At 42.5% G+C, this 22718-nt stretch overlaps 1 protein-coding gene across 7 annotated transcripts in view; it reads left to right on the top strand.

Annotated features, from left to right (window-relative positions):
* camta1a (calmodulin binding transcription activator 1a) overlaps positions 1-22718 on the top strand; it is a 543944-nt gene that overhangs the window by 17799 nt on the left and 503427 nt on the right. For all 7 annotated transcript variants that reach the window (XM_072696327.1, XM_072696328.1, XM_072696324.1 and 4 more), the window contains one exon: positions 12524-12627. In XM_072696327.1, the coding sequence (XP_072552428.1) occupies positions 12524-12627 (104 nt within the window). The remainder of the gene's footprint in view (positions 1-12523; positions 12628-22718) is intronic.

Below are 22718 nucleotides of genomic sequence, written 5' to 3'. Positions count from 1 at the left end.
AGTTCTGATCAGAAGACTGGAAGGAGGAGCCCAGTTATTTTATCTCGTTTCATTACGCTGGTAGTCTTGCATTTCTGACAGATTGATTTGAAAAGGAGTTTCGCCGCCATAGAGCCCTGATTATTATTTCAATTCATTTCTCTGGCCCTTTGGTCACAGGAGGCATGCTTTATTAGATTAGTATTGAATGGATCGATACCGCAGTTGAGAGTGATTTTACAACAGCCATCTGTTTCGATGTCAGGTGACTTCACGTGCCGTCTGGGGGTGCTGGTGTTGATGCATGGAATTTGCATACCGCCCTTCATATTTAGACCAAAGATTGCGCTCGGGATATAGAAAAGATTATATTCGCACCATTTAACGTGCCCAGGTTGATAAAACATGCTTTTAATATTTTACAACATCCATAATAGTAATCCTGCCTGCAGGAGAGGAAAGGAAGGGCTTGGGAGATTGAATAGGCCGGCGTGATGAATGTACACAGTTTCCCTCCCCAACTTCACCGCTGCACCTCACTGAGGAAGGCGACAATTAAAAGTAAAGAGTGTCACTCACTCAGCAAGCGCACAGATAGGGATGAGAGAGCAAATCAGCAAGAGAGAAAGACCGAGATAGAGAGAGAGAGGGAGAGAGAGAGACTTGTGTCGCAGAAGATATTGATTTGAGATTTGTTTTTGTCAGCCCTCTCAAGTTTCATGACCCTCTCCTGTCTCCGGGGTGAGACTGGCGCGAGCTAGCATGACTGATATTGTTAAAGCTCCTAAACAATCTCCTTCAGGAGCAGCTTCAGTGATAATCTGAAGATCAGCAGTCCCCTCCCTGTAGAAATATATATATATATTTCCTCACCAGGCCAGCGGTAGGACACCCTTCTGTGCCCTCTGCAAAACCGAAGAGCGGTGAGAAGCAGCGGCGTTTTGGGGCCACTGACGCAGGCGTGGGCGACTACGCGGAGACGTTACTGTTGGCAAAACCAGCAAACAGCACAGGCTTGTTCCGAGGGATCATAGCTGGCTCGCTGACAACAGGCAAGGACACAGCGTGTCTGGACGGATGGTTCCTCCGTTGCAATTTGTCGGGGCGCAAGCGTGCCCTATTTTCCGCTGCTCTTCGCTGTAGACAGCTGTAGACTGGTGACAGGAAGGTTCTGGGTTCAGGCAGAAGCTTTGAAGCTGCCCTTGTTTGAGGTTGTGCAGGCCCAGCAAAGTCAAGAGCCGATCTCACGGCGGCGCCTCATCCCTGTCCTGCTCGCTCTCCCTAATGAAAGAGCCCCCTATTCGAGTGGGTGGCGAGCATAAGCAGAAAGTGCCCTTCGCTGTCTCCCTGCCTTCCACAGCCCTCCACTCTTCCTCTCCTCCTCTTCTCCTTTCTTCTTCCCCTGTTTCTCTGTTTCTCTGTCTGCTTCTACTGGCCTGTCTCTTTTTTTTTCAGTGGGAAAGCTTACTTTCTCCACATCACACTCTCTCTCTCTCTTTCTTTCTTTCTTCCTCATTCTCTCTTCCTTTCTAGGCTCTTGCTTGTCTCTTACTCCCTCAGCTCACTCTCTCAGTCTCTCACCCACTTTCTCTCTCCCAGCCCACCCCATTTGGCCAGGGAGACTATTTCTCTCCTGATCAGACCCTGGCCCAGTAATTGGCCGCCCCCCAGCTCAGCTCAGCTCAGCTCAGCACCGCACATCTTCTAATATAGCTGCGTCCCCCGTTTTCAGCCTGCCTTGCACTTTAGGACCTGACAACTAGATTGTTTTTCACTGCTGGGGAGACTGAGTTATGCTAATGCTTGCGGTGTCGTCGCTGTTTAGCCGGGAAAATAAAAGATGCAAGGCGGCGGCGGAGGCTGGCACGGGCGCAGCGGTGTGTGTAAGCCCGCCTCGGCGGGAGCAAAGCGGGGAAAGAGAGCGGTAATGGCTGCCGCTCAGCAGCCGCCGCTGTAGCTACAGCTGGGTCGTTAGCAGAGGCGCCATCCTCTCGCTGCTTTCTTAGGGCTTTTTTTTTCACTTCTCTCTGAGCCGGCCACCAGCACTTTTCTCTCTCTGCAGTCGTAACTGCCTGTTCACTTCCTTTTTTTTTTTCTTGCCTTTTGCTCTAGCTTAGCAATTGATTTTTTTTTTTTTGGTGCCACTGGAGCTCATTTTAGTCCCCAGAGTCACAATAATGTCAGATAAGAGGGTGTGTGTGTAAATGTGTGTGTGTGTTTTTCTACCACATAGATACTGTTAGAGGCTCTTTATTAAAGCAGGCAGTATCAGTGCTGTGGTGAATTAACATTCAGCTCTGTCTCTTATGCTCTTAACTGCAGAGCAATGAGCCTTCAGTTCAGTCACATTCATTTTATTTGGCGGAAAAAAAGGAAAGGAGCAAATCCCACACTTCCTAAGATGTCTCTCAAGCTGCGTTCTGGGAGAAGTTACAGAGCATTTTAGCACTATGAGGAGTTTTTAATTAACAGCCATCCAATCTGAAAAGAGGAGGGTTTCTCCCCCCCCTTCCTTTTTTTCCTCAGGATGTACGCTAAAAATTCAAGAGATTCAGACTGAGCCAGTTCCTCAGCCTGCTGTTCCACACTAGTCTACAGGGGTATTAAACTAACCCCAGTCAAAGTCCTCTTCATTCTCTCCTTTCTCTCTCTCTCTCAGCCCCGTTCTGTACAGAGAACACAAAGAACCATTGAACTTTTACCTTTGAATCGGGCTACACAGTGCTTTAAGTGGGCATGCGCTCCCTCAGTATCAGATGATGTCCAAACAGCCAGGGAAAAGAATGATGTCATCGATGGGTGTGTCTAAGGGAATGTTGTAGTTAGCATTGATTAGCGGCAGGCAGGCAGTGCTTAATTACGGGCCGGGCGTGTGCCTCGGCCAGCATTGATCACCGAAAGCGGGCAGTGGAGCGCGGCCTAGCCGCTGGAGAGCCTGTGAGGACTCCTCCTACTCGGTCTGATTTGTGTGTGTGCCTTTAGGAGGAAGAAAGAGAGAGAGCAAGAGAGAGAGAGAGAGAGAGAGAGAGAGGGAGAGCAAGAGAGAGAGAGAGAGACTGTCCGGAGACGACAAAAGCCCCAACGTTGCACCTCCCCCCCATCACTGCCAGTTTGGTTATGCTGTTCCAACTACAATAGCTGACATATTTTAAAGGAACAACATCCGAGGTCATTTTAGAACGTGTGTGTGTGTGTGTTTATACACCAAAGACAGGCCTAATTTATGTTGCTTTTTATGTGGCCGTTTTCCAGCCATACTTTAGAATTTAAAGGGGAACTCCACCAATTTTTCAAAATTGACTTGGCCCACCAAGTCAGAATTGTTAAAAGAAACCAGACGTCTGAGGTGTTTAATGGCTCTCAAAAGTACACCACAGAAAGATATTACATGAATTATGAATGAGCCCTATCCAATGTCTAGCCATAAATGTGTTTGTTTAAATGCAGTGATGGTGGCGAGGTATATGCAAGGTGTTATAAGGCAACATAGTGCTTATTAAAAACTGTTGCGTTTGTATTTAGCACATTGGCACTAAATTTGTGTTATAGAGATCGCAACACTGTAAAGAAATCCGTGGCGTTCTCTAAGGACCCATTTTACACCAAACTGCTTTAAATGACTTTGTTTAGATTCATGAAATCATTGAGAAATCAGTGGAAAATGTCTTTTAATGTTGCTGTTGATTGTGGTGTCTTTAAGACTGATTTATATGAATGACCTCTGTGCTGACTGGCTGTCATGTAGTTGTTTGTCATTTAAAACACAGAATGACTGAAATACTGTCTGAAAAAAAGGTGTGGAATTTCATGAAAAGATCACCGTTCCAACTGTTAAGCACAGTGGTGGATTGGCCATGCTTTGGGGTTGTGTTGCAGCCAGTGGCACATGGAACATTTCACAGGTTGAGGGAAAAATGGATTCAAGTAATTGTCATATCCTGAAATCTAGGAAGCAAATATTATACTGTCTATAAAAAGACACTGAAGATGAAAAGAGGATGGCTTTTGCAGCAGGATAATGATCTTAAATGCAAAAAAAAAATCCACATTAAGAGGCACAAGCTGGAGGTTTCACCATGGCCCTAACAGACCCCTGACCTAAATATCATCAAAAATTTGTGCATTAAAGATGGCCCATTGATCTCAGAGTGCATGTTACTAAAGTACTGACCGTGCAAAATGCCCAAAGTGCTCAAACATTTTCATTTTTGCCATTTTTAAAATGTAAAAGATAAATGATATAATAAATCATTATATCATAATAAATAAAAATGAAATGTGTGATCTTTAACTTCATGACTTTTGGAAATCAGGCCATCTTGCTTATCTATTCATATTAAAAACACTGAACCCCAGCTTTTTACCCTGTCATTAATATTAACCCTATTATTCAGTTATCAGTCCTAATGCAGAAACTCTCATGAATTATTTGGTAGCTGTTTAGCTCATTTTGTGGAGTCCCACAGGGTTCTATTTTAGGGTTTGTTATAAACATTGTGGCAGTAATGTAGTTAATGCAACTAGTCTTTAATGTTCCTTAGTTTAGCCATCTTCTCTTTACCGGCTTCCTATAGCTGCCTGCATTAGATTCAAAACCCTGACGCTGGCTTCCATACTGGATGGCGATGGTCAAAATCTGATCAGTACCATAAGCTCCACAAGCTTCAAGTATGGCTCTGCTTGACCCACCATCCTTTAAGATGCACGGATGACAAGCATTCAGACTTTTTTTCTGTCCTGGCACCAAAGTGGTGGAACGAATTTCCCCTTGGTGTCCGAATGGCAGAGTCGCTTGTTGTCACACACCGCAAACCCACCTCTTCCTAGGGTACTTGGGTGAAGTGTAGTGTATGTTGAGTATTATATACTGACTTTTGCATGTAGTAGTATCTAAACTGAGTGGTATCTTTTGGATCCTAGCCTATACAAACTAGCTAAGGGTATTTTTCAGTGGAATGCCCAAACTTTTACATGCCACTGTATGTAAAATGCAGTGGTTTTCATGACATCACAAAAACAGTACATTCAAAATGGATTGTGTTTGTTGCTTCATTTCCATACAGGCACCAAATGGACTGGGCAGTGAACAGTATGTGCACTACATCAAACTCCGAAATTCAGTTTTCTGTGTTATGAGCCTTTTAAAATGAAGATTACGGTATTTCCCATTATATATGAAACCAAAGCAAGAGCTCTAAAGATGCATAAAATGATCAGGAAAACAGTTCTGCATCAAACTGTGATTGGTATTCCTTTGAGAAACGTTTGATATTTGCATTGTACAAACATTTGCCGAGACATAATGTGAACTGTCAGGCCCAGAGCTTAAAGATGGAAGGCCTTTTTTCTGTCTTCGGGAGTCGGGCTGCTAGTGTAAGTTGTTTATTTATCGTGCTTTATTCTGCTTGCCTAGGGTGATGCTAAAGCACCTTGTTGTTATCTGCGAGCAGCTGCTCTGTTGAAACGTTAATTGAGCGAGGCAAATCATCCCAGATACAGTATCTGCTCCCTACTGTAAGAGTAATTTAGCCCAGCACAGCCCATTTCCAGCACCCCGCATGCAGCAAATGCCAGGGTTGAGTGTTAACTCGTCACTTCGAAGGGGAAAGCAGTGCGAGTGCTGTTGTCCTGTTTCATGTCCTGATCAGGTGCCTTTGGATCCTTCGTTAGCGTCTCGATACAAGCTGGGATCACTCTTTTTACTCAGCTTTCCACCCCTACATCTACTTACTTTTAGTTCAGTCCATTTTCAGTCCATTTTGTCCCATATATGCTCTTATGACTCTTACGCCCCCCAAATATAGGGAAACAATAAATGAGAGAGCGTTAATGCTTATAAGCAGTGGGGAAAGGTTGAAAAAATGAGGGTTCCCATGTTATGTAGGAGTTGTTTGTGAAAGCTGAAATCTCATTTTAGATCTCATAAAAAAGTTGCAGGCTTTTTTCCCCCGACAAGCAAAAATAAGAATTAGTAGATTTATCCAGATCAGCTGAATTGGGCACAGTTAAAAGGCCCATATCCTACTTTTTGCATGTTATTTGTCCTTGAAATATACTTATAATTTGTATTATTTGTGTGTGGGTTTAAAAAGCAGTTGTAATTGATTAGCACAGAAGTTTTCGTACACTCACCATGGAGCTGTCATAGCAATGTTGGGCTTTTAAAGATTTTTTTGGACTCTTCCTTGACTTAGATTTTTTAATAGTGGTGCTGAAATTACATTTTACACATTTAAGCTTAAGGTTTGCAAAAGCCTTCTAAAGGAAAGTTTTATGGTCACATGAGACAAACATTGAGTGACCGGAGGAGAAAAGGGTAAGGCATTCAACCCCATGAGCACTGTACCAGCTGTTAAGCATGGTGGTGGTAGCCTCATGCTGTGGGTCTGAATGAGGTGAGTGGAGTAATGAAGGGTGGACTAGACAGTTGAAACTCAGACATAATTGGGTGTTCAAATAGAACAATGACCCCAGAACACACATTAGGTGGATGTGGAATGAATAAAAACATTCAAAAGTTCAGACCTTGAAAAATATTTGGACTGTGCAAAAAAAACAACAAATTTAATAAAATTCTTCCATTAAGCTTAGATAATGTTCTTTTTTTATTTGCTTTGTCAAAAAAAATCCCTTTTCTTCCAATGTGATACTGCCATTAACCCACCAGCTTGTAGCTTCCCCCAGCACTAGTAATGCTCCCAACACTAGGAGGGTAAGAACAGCCTCTAATACAGGCAAAGCCAGCAAAAGGGCAGGCAACCTTGCTCAGTGGAAAACGCTGGGTCACCAGCTCCACCGCAGCAGCTAACAGACGCTTTAAGAGTGATGAGGGGAGAGCGCCATCTACACACCTATGAGGGAACACACAATTGTGCTCTTTAGGACTGCGGTTGCTGATGGCATGTGGGCTTAAAGACATGTTACCAAATATTAATAAGTGCTGTATGTACATTTTTGACCCTGTGTAGATTTGTTTGAAGCTAATTGTCCAATGTTGTCATGGTCCAATGTTGCCATGACATTCCTGTTCATGATAAGTGTATGTAAATGTCCGACCACCACTGTATGCCAAATGCTGTTGGCTAAGAAGGTAAATATACTGTATGCAAATGCATTGCTTTTTGTGACCTTACAAAAAAATGGCTCAGTTTTGCAGATTTGCTTCCATAAATTAGTTGTATGGACTGAAAAGTAAGGGATATGTTTTGAGAAAATTCTACATCACCCGTTTTGACATGATTTTGACATGGGCTCTTTAGTAAAAGACAGAAGAGAGATCAGACATTGACTAAGCACTACATCACTGGTAATCTAATTGGCAGTGATGATGGAAAGAGCGGCAAATAAAAGCTTCACAGCTGGAAACCCTTGTTTTAAAAATCAAAAGTGTCATGCTTGTGCATAACATGAATTAATTATGTATTTAGATCGTGTAGTACAAATACGATAAGGCTGAAAAAATGCTGAAACAGATGGAACCGCTCAGTATCGCATAAAGCTTGTGGATTATTCATGTTAGAGCGAAGCACATACGATCCGTACGCACTGTTCTGTGGACAAAGATCATATTTGGGCCTGGACGGGACAGAAAAGAAAGGATGACAGGAAAAGAGTAATATAAATGTTTCATTTAGAACCATATTTTTCTCAGTCTAAACAGATGACAACCTGCTCTGTGACAAATGTCTGCAATATCAAGAGTCGATTGCCTGACAACTAGGGGGAGAATGAGGGATATGCGACAGGACCGCCGCTGCCGCCGTACACATGCCGCTCCTGTCATTCGAGAAAGCAAACATGGTCTCTGGGATCTCTCAGAAGAACTGATATTACTTCATTGTGGTTGTCATCTCTCTCTCATTGTGTTATTTTTCATTGCATGGATTGGATTGAAGGAGAATTGATTTAAAGAATGGCGCCTTCATACTATGGTAATTTCAATTTCGCACAAATTGCCCACTGCGTAGCTCGAGCAGCCGGAGCTGGAAATTGTGTAATTGGCTCCAGTAGATGTGTTCTGATATGTCATCAGTGACGTGAGCGGTGCTACAGCACGCTGTGAAGAGTAAGCCCATTAGCTCAAAGAAAGCTGTAATCACACAGATTTGCAAGCATGTTCTTAACCGCATTTGCTGGCTTTGGCATAGCCTTGAAAAGCGACTGGGGATTGTTATTTTGCAATTATAGCCCCATCGGAATTGTGCTGGTATTTCTTGATATGACTCAAAAAGTGTTCTAGCGCAGTTGACTCATCAGTGCTGTGTGTTTCTGTGGTCCTCTCCCTTTAAAACCTTGTCTAAAATGTCAGAACGGGCTCACATAGTCGGAGAAGGGATAAAAAAACCCACTCGGATCAGTTTTTGGTTCCCACATGAACCCCAAAATAGAGTGTGTATCATTCACATTTCACCTCTGGCAGGATTTAGATGTGAATTGTCACTTAAAGCAGCATTATGTAGGAATTGTATCTTAAAATAGCAGCTTCAGAATAATTCGGATGATCCACTGATCCACTGTAATGGGGAGAATGGCATCTCTGTCACTGCCACTCTGGAAGTTTGGTGGCGCTGCACGGGACCTCCGGCGAGACCTGCTTGATGCTGTGTAACATGAGTCATGTTTGTGTATGCCTCAGCTTGTCAACATATGTCAATTTATGGCTGTCCACAAGGGGGCGTGCAAAGCATGATTTGTATTTACAGCAGTGGGGAGAAAGTCAATTACGCTCTACATCTGTAGGGGGAGCCCAGGAGCAAACAATACCAATTTGTTACATAATGCTGCTTTAAAGTTGCTTGCATGTATTTTAACTGAAGTCTGATACGTGACACAGACTTGCTTAGACATACTCTTTGCTAACTGTTGAGCTATTAAATCTGCTTGTGTTCACAATGTGGCAGTATTTTCATACTTTAAAGGGCCCATAATATGGCAAAAAAACATACATTTCATCATTTTCTTGCAATAAAAGTGTGTTGATGTTGATATTAGTCTTAATGTTTCAAAGTATACCATTCATCACCCTGGTCCATTTAGTCCATACATAGAAACTAAGCTATAAAACAGCCCGCTTTCTATTCATTGCATTAATTTTTTTTGATGTCACAAAAACATTGCACTCATTTGCCTATATCAGCTTACAGCTGTTAGCTCCACCCGTCCATGTTGTAGCTATAGGAGGGTTTCAGCACAGACTGCTTTTTGCCAGAATACGGGTCCGCCAAACAGTACAAAGGTCATTCAAATATACATCTCAAAGGTGCCTCAGGATGCATTTACTAAGTGTGTTAAGTAGTGTTTTGATCTGTAAATAGTAAGAATATGATTTTGGTTGAGGTAAAAAATGTCCCTATGTGACTGGACACACCCTGATTTTTCTTTTTTGCTGGGCTTATGAATATTATAATGAGCTCTGCTCCGGGTGGCTGGGTTAAGGCCCCACAATGGCTCACAGAATCCACCTAGCACAACATAGCTTACAACCGCATCCCATAGCATAGCATAGAGCAATGTAATGAGATTACAATTGAGAACAGCTTCTCGGATAGTGCAGCTGGTCTCTCGGTATGATGTATAATTAGCTAGCTTTGAAGATATGGTAAAAGCTGTTGAGCCAAGGGTAGCTTTTAGCCTGGTAAGGATACAAGCTCGCTTTCCCGGCTTTTGCTTTGTTGTGCAGCACTTTTAGGCTCTCTGGGCACGGTCATAAGGCCTCTTTAGCGTAGCAATTTGTTGTTTCTATGACTTACAGAATGTGGCGGTGATCTGCTGCTCTTCAGGGTTACGGATGCAGTGAACTGTGGCCAAACTGACTAGTTTCAAGTATCAACAACACTATATTCTCACGAAGTGGCTGTTGTAGTTTACTGTGTTGCAAAAAAACTACAAAAGTGTTGAAAGGGTTTTAGGGTTTTGGAATTCAGGGATTTGGATACAAGGAGGTCGGAGGTTCATGGTAGGTCACTTCCATGTCTCTTATTATTTAACTTTCCATTCTAGGGCACCTTTACAGGCACAGTGACACAAACAGACGGTGTTGAGACTGTTGTCTGTAATGACTTTGTTGGTACTTAAGGCCACACAAATGTCACAGGTGGACATTAGGTGAGCCTTTTAGTATTTTCCACAAATTAGAGGCAGTGCAGTTGATAACTAACATGTTTGTGTATGTGTGTTTTCTCTAACCACACACTTGTTCTCCCCGTGAGATTTATATTGGAACTGGAAGTGAGTGTTATGCGAGTGGGGGCTGGTGAGAGACGAATGTGAAATTGGCAGACGATAGTAACAAGGTGATTATAATTGGACTCAATTCGCAGTTGTAGACAGTATCATTATAATTTAGATATTCGGCTGTAAAACAGTGAGCTTAAATGGCAGTGATTGGACTGGACTGCTAAGACCCTTTGCCATCAGGGAGAAAGAGACGCTCGGGGTTAGACCAGGAAGCCTGATGTATAGCCCTGCCTTAATTGCCCTCTGAACAAATTGTATTCCCCTTTTCTTTTATCCATTGCTGGCATTTGTGCTTTTTACCATTCTACCTCGCAGTCAGGATCAGGATGGCCGTGGACTTTATTGGGTAGTTAAAGTCTTAATAAAGCTCGCCATCTCTCCCTTAAGCCTTTCAAAGTGGACTTTCTCTCAAAAATACCAAAAAGCCTTCTGCTAACTTTTCAATCTCTGATTTTTGTTCCCTTCAGTGGTTTTCACCTCACGCTATGCTCTTACTTTCTTACCAGTTTATATATCTGTATGTAACCCATTCATGTCCTTTTCTTTTTTAGTATGTTTTCATTTTTATAGTTGAAATCTTTGCTAAACATTTCTGAGTGCTTATAAAAAAATTTTCTTTGTCATTTTTGATATCAGATAAAAATAATACAATAATAAATAATGTAATAAAAGCTCACTTTTTAAATTTTATGATCTAAAGGTGCATGTATTTGTCACTGTACAGCGAAAGGTGTTTCCTCCGCATTTAACCCATCTGTGGTAGTGAACACACACACACTAGTGAACTAGGGGCAGTGACTACACACACACCCAGAGCGGTGGGCAGCCAACTCCAGCGCCCGGGGAGCAGAGAGGGTAAAGGGTCTTGCTCAAGAGCCCAACAGTGGCAGCTTGCAGAGCCTGGGAATCGAACCCACAAACCTGTTATTGATAGCCCGGCGCGCTAACTGCTGAGCTATATTATGAGCTATACTATGAGCTATATAACTGCCCCTATATTATATCTATATCATAATTCAGTTTTTTCAATCCACTCTAAGAATGCTTATATGAAATAAAAAAACATTAATAGTTCTATAATTAATAGTTACAAAAAATAATGTTTATATTAATTGCTAATATAACTGCTAATAATAATCAATGATGGTCTAAAACAGTTGTAGAGGCAGGCTTTGGCACTGATGCCTAATCAGAGACGTAGAAAATGTAATTAAAAGTGCCACAGAATGCACTTATAAAGTTTTTTTAATGTATAAATATTAAGTATGTGACCTTGGCTGCAGCGAAAAAAGCTCAGATGTTGTTTACCAACCTTGTTTACAACCCTGTTATTTTAACTCAGAATGAATCATGCAGTTTTTCTTTAACGGTGGGCTCTGCTCTGTTTGACTGGTTTATGGCATCACATAGCATAGCTTTGCTTTTAGCATTGAAGCATGAACGTTGTAGGTTTTTATATTATTATTACAGAGTCTTACTGGATAGTGTTGCTCTCCTCTCAGTGTCCGCTCACGGTGTCGTCTTGGTGCGATAAGCAGTTGGCCTGCTGGATTAGCTTTTAGCCTATGGTTAGCCTGGGACTTCCTTGCCCTGTGGTTTTGTGTTACGCTTCAGAGGTAGTCCAGTTGGTTTTTGAGGGAGCGGACTTTGGAGAGAAAAGAGAGTAAAGACGGTAAAGGTTAGTCAGGTAGAGGTAGCTTTTAGCCCAGCATGGACTCCGACTCTTCTGATGCTTCCTCACTTGCAGAGGTTGAGTTGGCAGAGGAAAAGCTGTGGTCCTGAGGCCTGGTTCACGTAGAAACCCGTTTTCCTTTACATATCAGGTTCTGATGGTGATGTGCTGTTTGTAACAGTATTGGGGTTTTGGAATTGGCTTGTTTTACAGCTCGGTTTCGGGTTATCTCTGACTCTCTTTTGTTTTATTTCTTTTCAATGAAGAGAAAACAGTGTTTAAGGTTCATGGGTTCCATGTACTGAACTCACGTTATTAAACTATGCCAAGATAAATACAGTTTTCCATTCTAGGGGCCCGTTTAAATGATTATGCTGTTTATTATTGTATCAGTTTAATATTAATGAACAAATATTAAAATGTCTGAGATGAATTATCATGCATTCTTATGTTTCACTTGTATCATACACTGAGCTGAAGATGGAAAATCCTCATATTATTGTTTGTTATTCTAAGTTGCTATTGACGTCCAGCTTATTAGGAATATCATTAAAATTCCTCTTTTTTAATAATGTACTAAAATGATATTTTGCCACGTGTTTGACTGGCTTGTTGTTCTCCTTTCTGTGTCCTCAGATGAACATGGACATTTGAAAATATACCTGCCCAAAAAGCTGCTTGAATGTCTACCAAAATGCTCCTCATTGCCAAAAGAGAGACACAGGTGGAACACCAATGAGGTAAGGTCACCTCTCTCTGCCATCTGCTGCTGTCTTTTTTTACTGTTGCTGACCTTATAGAAATCACGCCCTTTTTTTCTCTTCTTATTTTAAGCAACGCATCTGACACCGTGTGTTTAACGGAAAGTTCTCCAGCAGCTCTGCTCTCATATTAAACACAAAGCCTCATTGCTGAAGCCCCAGAACATAGAAACCAGTTTGCATTTCCAGCTTGGTGGAACCTGGCACAAGACCAGAAGCAGTCATTAATTGTGTGGAATGATATGCATGCTGTATACACACACACACACACACACACACACACACACACACTGTGGACACTATAGATAGAAGATGTACGCCAGTGTACGGCAGTGACACTTGAACAGAACTGTGCTCGGATTTAGCTTCATCTTCTTCCTCCTACTCCTGTTTTCCGTGCAGCAGTTTGCGAGTTGTAGAACTTCTTCAGCCATCTGTTACTTGACCAGTTTTATTCAGAGCGATTATGACGGCTATAAATAGGCTGCATATTATTTATGGCTTACAGCGCTGTACGGTTTCAGTTACAGTGGTGGTAGTATAACCTGTCAGATATTCATCTGCTACCGTTCTACACTTTCTTCAGGCTGGAAGTTGAGCGCTCCTGCACTACGGTAGACTGCTTGTCTTTTCTCCTGGAACGGATTTCCCTCAATGTGTTACAAGTCTTTTTCTTTATTTTTTTTAATGTTTTGCAGACGTACCGAGGTATCCCAGCACTTTCAGCACCTTGTCAGGTTTGATTTGGGAATGGCAAATGGACTCAAAGAATTTTCTCAGCAAGTCTCAGCATTAAAAATGTAAAAATGATTCGCAATGAAATATACACTGTATGGACAGAAGTATTGGGACACCTACACATTACACCTACAGGAGCTTTTATGACATCCTCTTCCAAATGCATAAGCATTGATATGGAGTCGGTGCCCCCGCTGCAGCTCTTACAACAGGTCTGGAGCTCTGCAGTGATTGAGTCAGCAGACCATTGGAGAACTTTTTGCACCTCAGCACTCGGCCCTGACCCCGCTCTGTAACTTTACATGGTCTCACACTCGGAGTTGCTGTGGTTCCATAAACACTTCCACTTTTCAATAAGTCCACTCACAGATGGTGGAATATCTAGGAGGGAAGAAATTTCTCAAGCTGACTTGTTGTTGCAACGGTGGAATCCTACTACAGTACCACGCTCTTTAGTACGACCCATTCTCTGTGTAAAAGCAGACTGCACGGCTAGGTGCTTGATTTTATATACCTGTGATGATGGGACTGAATGAAACACCAGAATTCAATGATTTAGAGGTGTGTCCCAATACTTCTGTCCATACAGTGTACATACATATAGTGGGCTTAGACATAGTCTAAATCTCTCACACTTGTCTGGCTCATGTTGCCGACAGCATGCACACTTCCATGCTTCTGCACAGTAGTGTGTATGGAGGCGGTGGTGGTGGTAGTGGGGGGTAGTATCCACCTAATCTGCATATGAAAGCGTAGTTTAAGAGCATTTTATCAAAGTCTGAAGGTATTTTGCGCACAATGTATCAAACAAACAAGAAAAGATAAGCAGCCTCTCAGATTTGGATGAAAATGTGTTTATGTTTTGCGACCGGGTGAAGAAAAATCACAGAGGCAGTTTGCCGGTCGTCCTTGACCTGTAGGCCAGCCGCTTTAAATGAGTTGATTTCCCTCAGTCTAGCTACTTTATCGTTTAATGGAAATGAGACGGTATTTTGCTTGATTTTCACATTTTATTTGTTGTTCATGTTCAGCCTGTTATGCGGTGTGGCCCTCCCTGCACGCTGGCTGACCAGGAGCCTTAAACGAAACATTATTTAGCTGCTTGAAGCTGGAGGGATTTTAAATGATTGCTGTCGTGGAAAAAAAAATCTTCTGAAGAAAATTCATAAACTCCTCGCCTACTCGCGGCGAATTTCTAATGCGCTCGATTCCGGTGACGCGTCGCGTCGCTGGAGAGCGTTAATTGACAGGCGGCTGTATCATCAGAGGACAGAACACAAAGGAGTCCATCCTGTAGCCTTTTTTTTTCTTCCTTAAATCATAAAGTTTCTAAATGGCTCTCTCTCTTACTTTTTTAATTAATGCCGTTCTGCTGTGAAGGTTGTTAAAAGGGAGGGGATGAGGAGATGCTGTGGTGGGTGAGTCTGCCTCCCTGGAAATCATCATGCCTGCCACAGCCCCCCTACATAACTCACATGTCAGTCGCGCATCAATTTCAGCCCTGCCAAAAGCCCCCAGTGACAAATCACTGACGTCGCCCTCTTAAAGGGATATTTATGAATTGAATACACTGCTTTATCCCTCTGCGTATTCTTTATGGAGTGACAACCTTGCTATTTTCCTTTTTTTTTCTTTCTTGGGTGGGGTGGGGAGGGGTTCGCTGTGTAGGGAAATGAATGACAATGCCAGGAAAGCGACCGAAAGCTCAGGTCTCTCACTATTTGTGTATCTTGTCAGAATCAAGTGTAAATGCGATCCCTCTGTGGAGGTAATCTGCAGCTCAGGTGTGTTTTTGTTTAACATATAAGCTTTGTAATGCAAATTCAGAGCAGTGATGAAATGCAGCCGTTCGGGTTTGTTCCCGTGTAAAATGATGCCAAGGCCACAGACTTCCGGAAATCAGATAATGAGTTCCCTCAGAGTGCAAAGCCTGTCAGTTCAAATCAGGTGGTAATTGTGAGCATATATATATATATATATATATATATATACACCGTTCAGCCTAATACTAAGTAGGTCCTCTTTGTGGCACCACAACAGATCTGACCATTCGAGGCATGGACTCCACAAGACCTCTGATGGTGTCTTGTGGTATCTGGCGCTGAGATGTTAACAGAAGACCCTTTAAGTCCTGTAAGTTGTGAGCTGGGACCTCCATGCAGTTTTAGGTGCCCATAACCCTCCCATTGATTCGCTGGTAGTTCTTCTTTGGAGCACTTTTGGTAGGTACTGACCACTGCATACTCTCCACAAGGCCTGCCTGATGTTTTGGAGATGTTCTGACACAGTGGTCTAGCCATGACAATTTGGTTGTGATCAAGATTCTTATGCAAGAACAGATTATTCATTTGCTGCCTAATATCCACCCTGGACAGATTCCGCTGTAGATGAATTATGTTTTTTATGTTTTTCACTTCACCTGTCAGGGCTACTAATGTTATTGCTGGTATACACATATCATATATGTCACACAACAAAACCTTGTATTTCATGATGCATAAATGAATGAATATATATGTATCGCTGCTGTCCAGTGAGAAACGTGTATCTCCATTTTTTTAAAGTTTTATATCTCTATTATTTATATATATTTTTATATTTATTTATTTATTTTTTATTTATATTTAAAGTTAAGGACATTTTTGGCTTCTCCAGTCACCATTTTGGAGACACATTTTTTTAAGCGCCAGCATGAAAGTGCCAATGTTTTCCAATCAATTCAAAAAAACTTTAATTAATTTTGACTGCGAGCAAATATACAATATACATGTGCACAACTGGTAATTGATACATATATATATATTAATTACCAATTGTACACATGTATATTGTGTATATATAAATATTTACTATATTTATATCCACCCGTTACTGCCAAGCAATTGTCGTAGCATGATAGGGGAGTGCAAAAAGGCAACAGTATTCCCAACAATCAGTTAGTGTGTTCCTAATTGAGGACGATGTTATAACTTGTTTGACCCGGAGTGTTGCGCTCGCAGTCAAAATTAATTAAAGTTTTTTTGAAATTGATTGGAAAACGTCGGCACTTGTAGAAGTGAAATGCTGGCGGCTGCAGCTTTGTACAGTGTGTCAAGTCATTTATTACAGAAATTAAATCACAACAGACGCCTCATAAAGAAGGAGAAACCCAGTAGTATTTCAGCGCTACTTTAAAGAGCATTTAATATGTTGTCAAGCGCCCTTTGGATTAATGTCAACCATCAGTGGCGGATGCTCCGAGCAGGGTGTGCGAGAGGCAGCCACAGAGGCATGCCTAATTCTTATGTGGCGTGCATCAGGAGAGAGGGTTGCATGGGAAGGCGGGGAGTCAACCTTCCCCAAAACCAAGGGCATTTCTCTTTCATGTGCGCCAGGCAGACACCAGGGCTGGAGTGACTCACTGATGGCAGGCTGAGAAGGATTAAGGAGTCTCTCGTTGCTGCTGATTGTGTGACTCTTACTGAAAGTGACACCTCATTTATTCTCTGCATATTCCTCCTGCTTGTCCTGCATGCCTAATGCCGCCTTGTTTTTCTCCCCGCTTGAAATTTAACACGTCTTAGGGAGCGGGAGGGGCGATTGTTTTGTTTTGAACCTGTGATGGCAAAAAGTGCGGGGTTAACAGAGTTCTCTTTTTGTTTGGGGCCTTGGAAAGTTGATCATTTAAGGAGGGTTTGTTTGTTGTTGTTTTTTTTATACAAAAGGGATTTGGAAAGGGATAGGTGTTTAACACTGTCTCCTTCTAAAAGAGCATGGAGGCAATACATAATAAGGTGTCACAGCCTATTCTCCTCCACTCTCATTTTCACTCATAAAGGCTTCTGAACGGTTCTTGGCTTGAAGATGCAGGCCTACATTCCTAAGAAAGGTGCCTAGAAAGCGTTTCTTGAATGATGCCATTGAAGAACCACTTTTGGTGAGATGAAAAGATCAGCCATAGAATTGCTTGATTGTCAGCCCAAACCTCTACTAAAGAACCTTTGAATAAATAGTTCTTCAGAGAACCAGTTTTGTAAATGTATTTGTTATGATATGTGAGTCTGAAGAACATTTTGCATATAATATAATTTATAATATAAGGTCTATACTAATTTAAAAGGACACTTCCTAAAATGTTTACATGACGTGCTGCTTCTTTAAAATGACGATTCATTAAGTGAAAGGCATTTTAGTGCACCAAAAGTGGTTTTTCTATGGCATCACTATCTAGAACATTTCATTTTAAGGAGTGTATGAAAAGGGTACCTGTTTATTTTAATAGGTTTAGCAAATATCATCCATTGGAATAGAACATTGACATGGCACAGTCATTGCAGAGTTTCAGCAAGGTTCTTCACACTCATATATCTTGTATGCAAAAATGGTTCTTCAAAGAACCTTTGGTTAAATAGTTCTTTATGGTACTGGAAGTGCTGGCAGAGCTGGGTCCCCAGGGCTGCCTAGTGACATTGCATCATCGGACGTTTGAAAAGGAGTTGCACATGTAATAGGGGACTGCACTACAAGTGGGTTGAGAAGTGGCTATCTAAGACTGGGTTAGAAAAGCCTTCTTTTAAAATCCTCCTGGTCCTGAAGAACCATCCTCCCTGCTCTAACACACCAACTTAGAAAGGCTTATGTTAATGAGCTGATTAGCTGAATCCGGAGAGTTGGAAGCAGGGTAAACACTAAAATGTGCAGGCCAAGGGGTTGCAGTGTCCACAACCAGGATCGGGAACCACTGCTATAGAGAGCCAGAAGTAATTCTTTCAGGGCATTTCTCCAAACCTTCTCCAAACCCTCTTTGGCTCCTTTGTTTTTTTTAGAGTGTATCTTTCCCTACCAGACACTTTATATGTCACGCTTAGTTCTCACTTCGTATGTATGTTACGTCATTCAATCTGAACCGCCCTTTTGTTTTCCATGCGGTTTCTTGGAGGCGGCTCGTACAGCTTGTACAGCGCAGCGCTCCATAATTCATGTGGAATCTAAATGAGATCAGATTATCACTCCGGACTGTGTGTAAACAGATCGGGGAGGTCAAGGTGCCAGACCAGCGCAGGGGTTGTGCATGCACAGAAGCCACTCAACCGCTGACTCTTAAAGAGATGCGGTGAGGAAAGCCTTGGCCATGGCAATCCGTCCATTTCAATCCTGTTTTCCCAATCCCCTCGCGTACATTTATAGGGGGAAAAGTGTGCAGGAATACATTTCAAGCATTTACTGGAAAATTAGATAAACCGATGTGATCAAAATGCAAGAGAAAGCAGAGGGGGAGGACGGCATGAGTGGGAGCGGGGCGATACGCTTGCACGCTGCACTCAGCTTTTAAACCGTCAAAGTGAGATTAGGAAGAAATCTGGGCCAGAGCCTGACAATTCATTTAGTGGGAACAACCGCAGCACTATACTCATTTATTGTGAGGAAAAAACAGCAATATCATAGCATATAGTCTGCGACAGAACATAGAGGCTAATTAGAGGCTAATAGAGGCAACCTAGGAGATCTAATGATGACACTGATGAGTGGAAAATAGTCTGGATAGATAGTTAAAGAGGCTTCTGTTTGTCACGCATTGTCCCAGCCATCATGCTCATGTGGGTTCCAATTGGGCATAGGCTCTGAGTGGGTTTGTACATGTGTTGTTATTGGGAACCAGTTGAGCTTCCCAAATGAGCCCTATCGTTACAACCCACCTTAATCTCATATTGCAGTGTGCAACCCAGTCTGGGCTCATGTTTAATCGCACCTGGTCCCATCACTGAGCCTAGTGGGACCCTGGTGGGCATCCATATGTGGGGCCAACATTGACCCCATGGACAAAACTTTCAGGTTACCAGTTGGGCTACGCATACGGGCCCCACATGGGAATGTTACCTGGGCATGTTATCATTCCGTTTCGGTTAAAGTTTGCTGCAGGGTTCGGACTGCCCCATTGCACTCTTAGCATGGGTTGCGTACAGAACTGCTTCTGCAATGAGTCGAGTCGGAGCGCCCTCTCTACAATCCTCTTGCTCTGGTTCTTCTCAGGTCGTCTCAGCCCTCTAAGTTGCTCTTGGGGATGACCTCTATTCTACCGAACATTCCTGTTGAGATGAGAATCTTTTTAAGAGAAGGATGCCACACAAGGAAGGCATTAATCCTCCATCCCTTCAAGATCAAACAGACCCTGTTACCTCTCCAGCTTGGAAAAGCCGGAGCCCTCGAAATGGCTTTCGGAATGACTTCGTCACACTGGTGCCATTTTGAGGAGAGCACTCCATTATGCTGGAAATGGCCATCTCCCTGAAGTGTCAAATACGTTTGAGCTGTCGTAAGCAGAACAGGGCCTGACTCAAGAATAATGATTTATGTCATAAGAGTGGAGTTGAGAACAGGCATCATGAAAAGGGTTCTTGTGGTAGCACTGGTGAAAAAGTGTCAGTGCCAGTTACAGGGCCAAAAAAGCGCTGATCTCCAGGAAGGAGCTTCATAGAAAAGAGCGAGGGAGGTAGGAAGAGGAACTAAGCTGGTGTGACATCCAGGCCCTAATGAGCAGTGGCTATTAAAGGTCTAAGGAACGCTCGAAAAGGTATGGGTCCGGCCCCTGAACCGGAGCAGGAGCGCAGAATGCAAGAGCTCGACAAAGGCCTGCTACACATTTAATGCCCTGTCATCAGGAATAATCCTCTCCGGCCCACACTGGCACGGCATGGTGCCTGCCTGCAATATGCCTCCGCTCTCCGTGGGGTGCCGCAGAGGACCCACATGGCACTGGAGCTGCCCGGAGAGAGAGGTGGGCAGAGGGAGAGGGAGAGAGAGAGAGTGATCTTCCTGTTACAGTCTCGTCCGGTGGCACCATCCAGGGAGAGGGTTCTGGTTACGGAGGAGGCAGAAGAAAGGGGTAAAAGAGAAGTTTTGGCACACCAGGAGAGAAATTACTATGTTCCCCCTTACCAAATCGTAGACAACTCGATCCCTCTCAGGAGAGGTGAGGTACCTGCGAGTGAAACCCATTTACTGGGGGGTTTACTGTGAGTGGAACATTCTTCTGTGTCTGGTTTATGAAAATGAGTGCATCTTGAGCATCCCAAGGAGCACTGTTGCATTGATTAGTGCTTTGGGGGACTTGCTAAGAGGTCAGACTCTCATATCTGCCTCTTATTAACAGGGATGCACTGATATGGGAATTTGGAGGCAGTGCCGAAATCCAATATATATATTTTTTTCATGCAGCAATGCAGTATTCCAGCTTTCGATTGGTAACAAATAGTTTTTACACATTGACACGCCCCAACAGTGCTGAGACGTACTCACGGCATTCCAAAGCTGGTTTAGGGCAGAAAGTTGACCCTGAGTATTTCTTGCTCACCCAGACAGTAATGATCTGGAAGCGTGTTTGAGATGTGAGTCTTTTAAAGTTAGTTATTTTAGCTGGTTTGCAGAACAAATGGCCTCCTTCTTGTTTTATGCTTATGTTTTCCCTTCAGTCTCGACAGCACTGTGTGGATTTCTATTCCTTGGCTTGAATTTCTTATTAAAGGAAATGGGAAAGGGTGCCTTCCTGTTTTCTAGTCTTACTGTTCGTTAGGGGCGGGCAACTTACTTACAAAAGTGTGTAAAATAAAACAACTATATATGGCAATGCTAATAACCTAATAATCTAATGTATTAATACCAATTTTTGTCTTTAATAACATCATATTTAAGAATTACAAAAGCACTAAAATATTTTGTGTAAAGTCTTATTCCGACCCTTCCACTCAAAAAACGACCATCTTTATAGCAAGTGTCGCTAATAACTGTATATTTTCACATTTATAACCCATGCAGTAACAATGTCCTTGTCTGTGATGTGTTTAGATGTGTTTTACTGTAGTAAAAGCTTTTGTAAATACACGTCTTTTGACTCATGCAGTTACAAAAGTGCCTCTCAATAGCTGTAACAGGACCAGCAGCAGTTCATAAACTCTGATCTTATTACAAACTATTTATGCATTCTAAATATAATCACATATGAGAGAATATGCTGTTATAGCTATTGAGTAGTACACAAGTTTTACTCCTGTAATTCATTTCCGTTAGCAAATGCCAGTAGTTTTATTGTTGCTGCCCGGAGAATAAATGTGTAATTACACAGGTATAAGATGCACTTAAACAAAGGGATCCTGGGGATGTCCTGATACAATCCAATCAGGGCCTATCCAGGCATTTTTAATGGCTCAAGGCATCAGCTATTTTAATCCTAATCCAGTTACAAGCCTTTGGTTTAACCACGGTGTTCAGAATGCCATCTGCTGACCTCAAGACACCAGTAGCGGACATTATTGTCCAGCCGGCAGCAGTGTGGACGCTCTCAGAAGGTAAATAAAGAAGTTGAGAGACTACAGTGTGGAGCTATTTTACAGTGGAACATGAAAACAGACCATAATATCTGAAACTATATAAAACTATCACTGAAAGGCTCTGTTTTACCAGCGGGAGAACCGCACACATTTGAATGTTTTTAAACCAGCACTGAAGAGCCCATTCAGAACCGAGTGGAGGCTAACGCTAATACACACACACGCTATAGAAACTCAAATCACAGCACATTCACCCACCAACCAAAATGGCAACTTTACAGGAAAAATAAAACATTTTATTCAAGCCATTTTAGAGCATTTCTATTGGTCCATTCGTCATGAAGTTTTTACACAATGTCAAGAACAACTCCCAGATTCAAAATATGTTGAAAAGTGAAAATCAGCAAAAATGGAGATGCAAGGTTTTTATGCATGATAGCAACCAACTGTTACCTTTCCATAGATGAATATTTAATCTATTGAAATTGAAACTGTCTTGTGGGTGGGGTGTAGGGGAAGCATGAGACATCATGAGACATTGTCCCATCAGTATTCACTTTCATAGCTTTACATCTTCCATCCCTACTTTTGGCTGGAATAAGGCTCTGTAATAAAATAGCCTCCTCACTTTCAGCTCGTCTTATTTCCCCATTTTTTATTGTTTTTCAGCCCTCCCTGCTGTTTCTCCTCAGTGCTCAGCACAGCACTCCTCCTCACACATTCTGTCCTCCGTTCCTTGTTGAGATAATGACTGGCTTATAAGCACAGATTGGACCAAACGGTGAAAGATATACAGCTACATGAAAGGAAAACCCTGTTATGCTGTTTGCTTTCACCACAGATTCGGGAGCAACATCAAAACCCATCGTACATGCATTTGTAGAGGGAATGTTTTTAGGGAGGGGTGCCTTCGTTCTGAATGGGCGAGATGTATTAGAGCCGCGAGGAGCGCCATGTAACACTTCTGGAGATGTTTCATCAACTTGCTCAGCGCGGTAGTCTAGGGGCACAGTGCCTTTCATGCTCCAG

Source organism: Salminus brasiliensis, chromosome 14 (assembly GCF_030463535.1).
Source record: "Salminus brasiliensis chromosome 14, fSalBra1.hap2, whole genome shotgun sequence".
NCBI lineage: Eukaryota > Metazoa > Chordata > Actinopteri > Characiformes > Bryconidae > Salminus > Salminus brasiliensis.
This window is presented reverse-complemented; position numbering and strand designations above follow the sequence as displayed.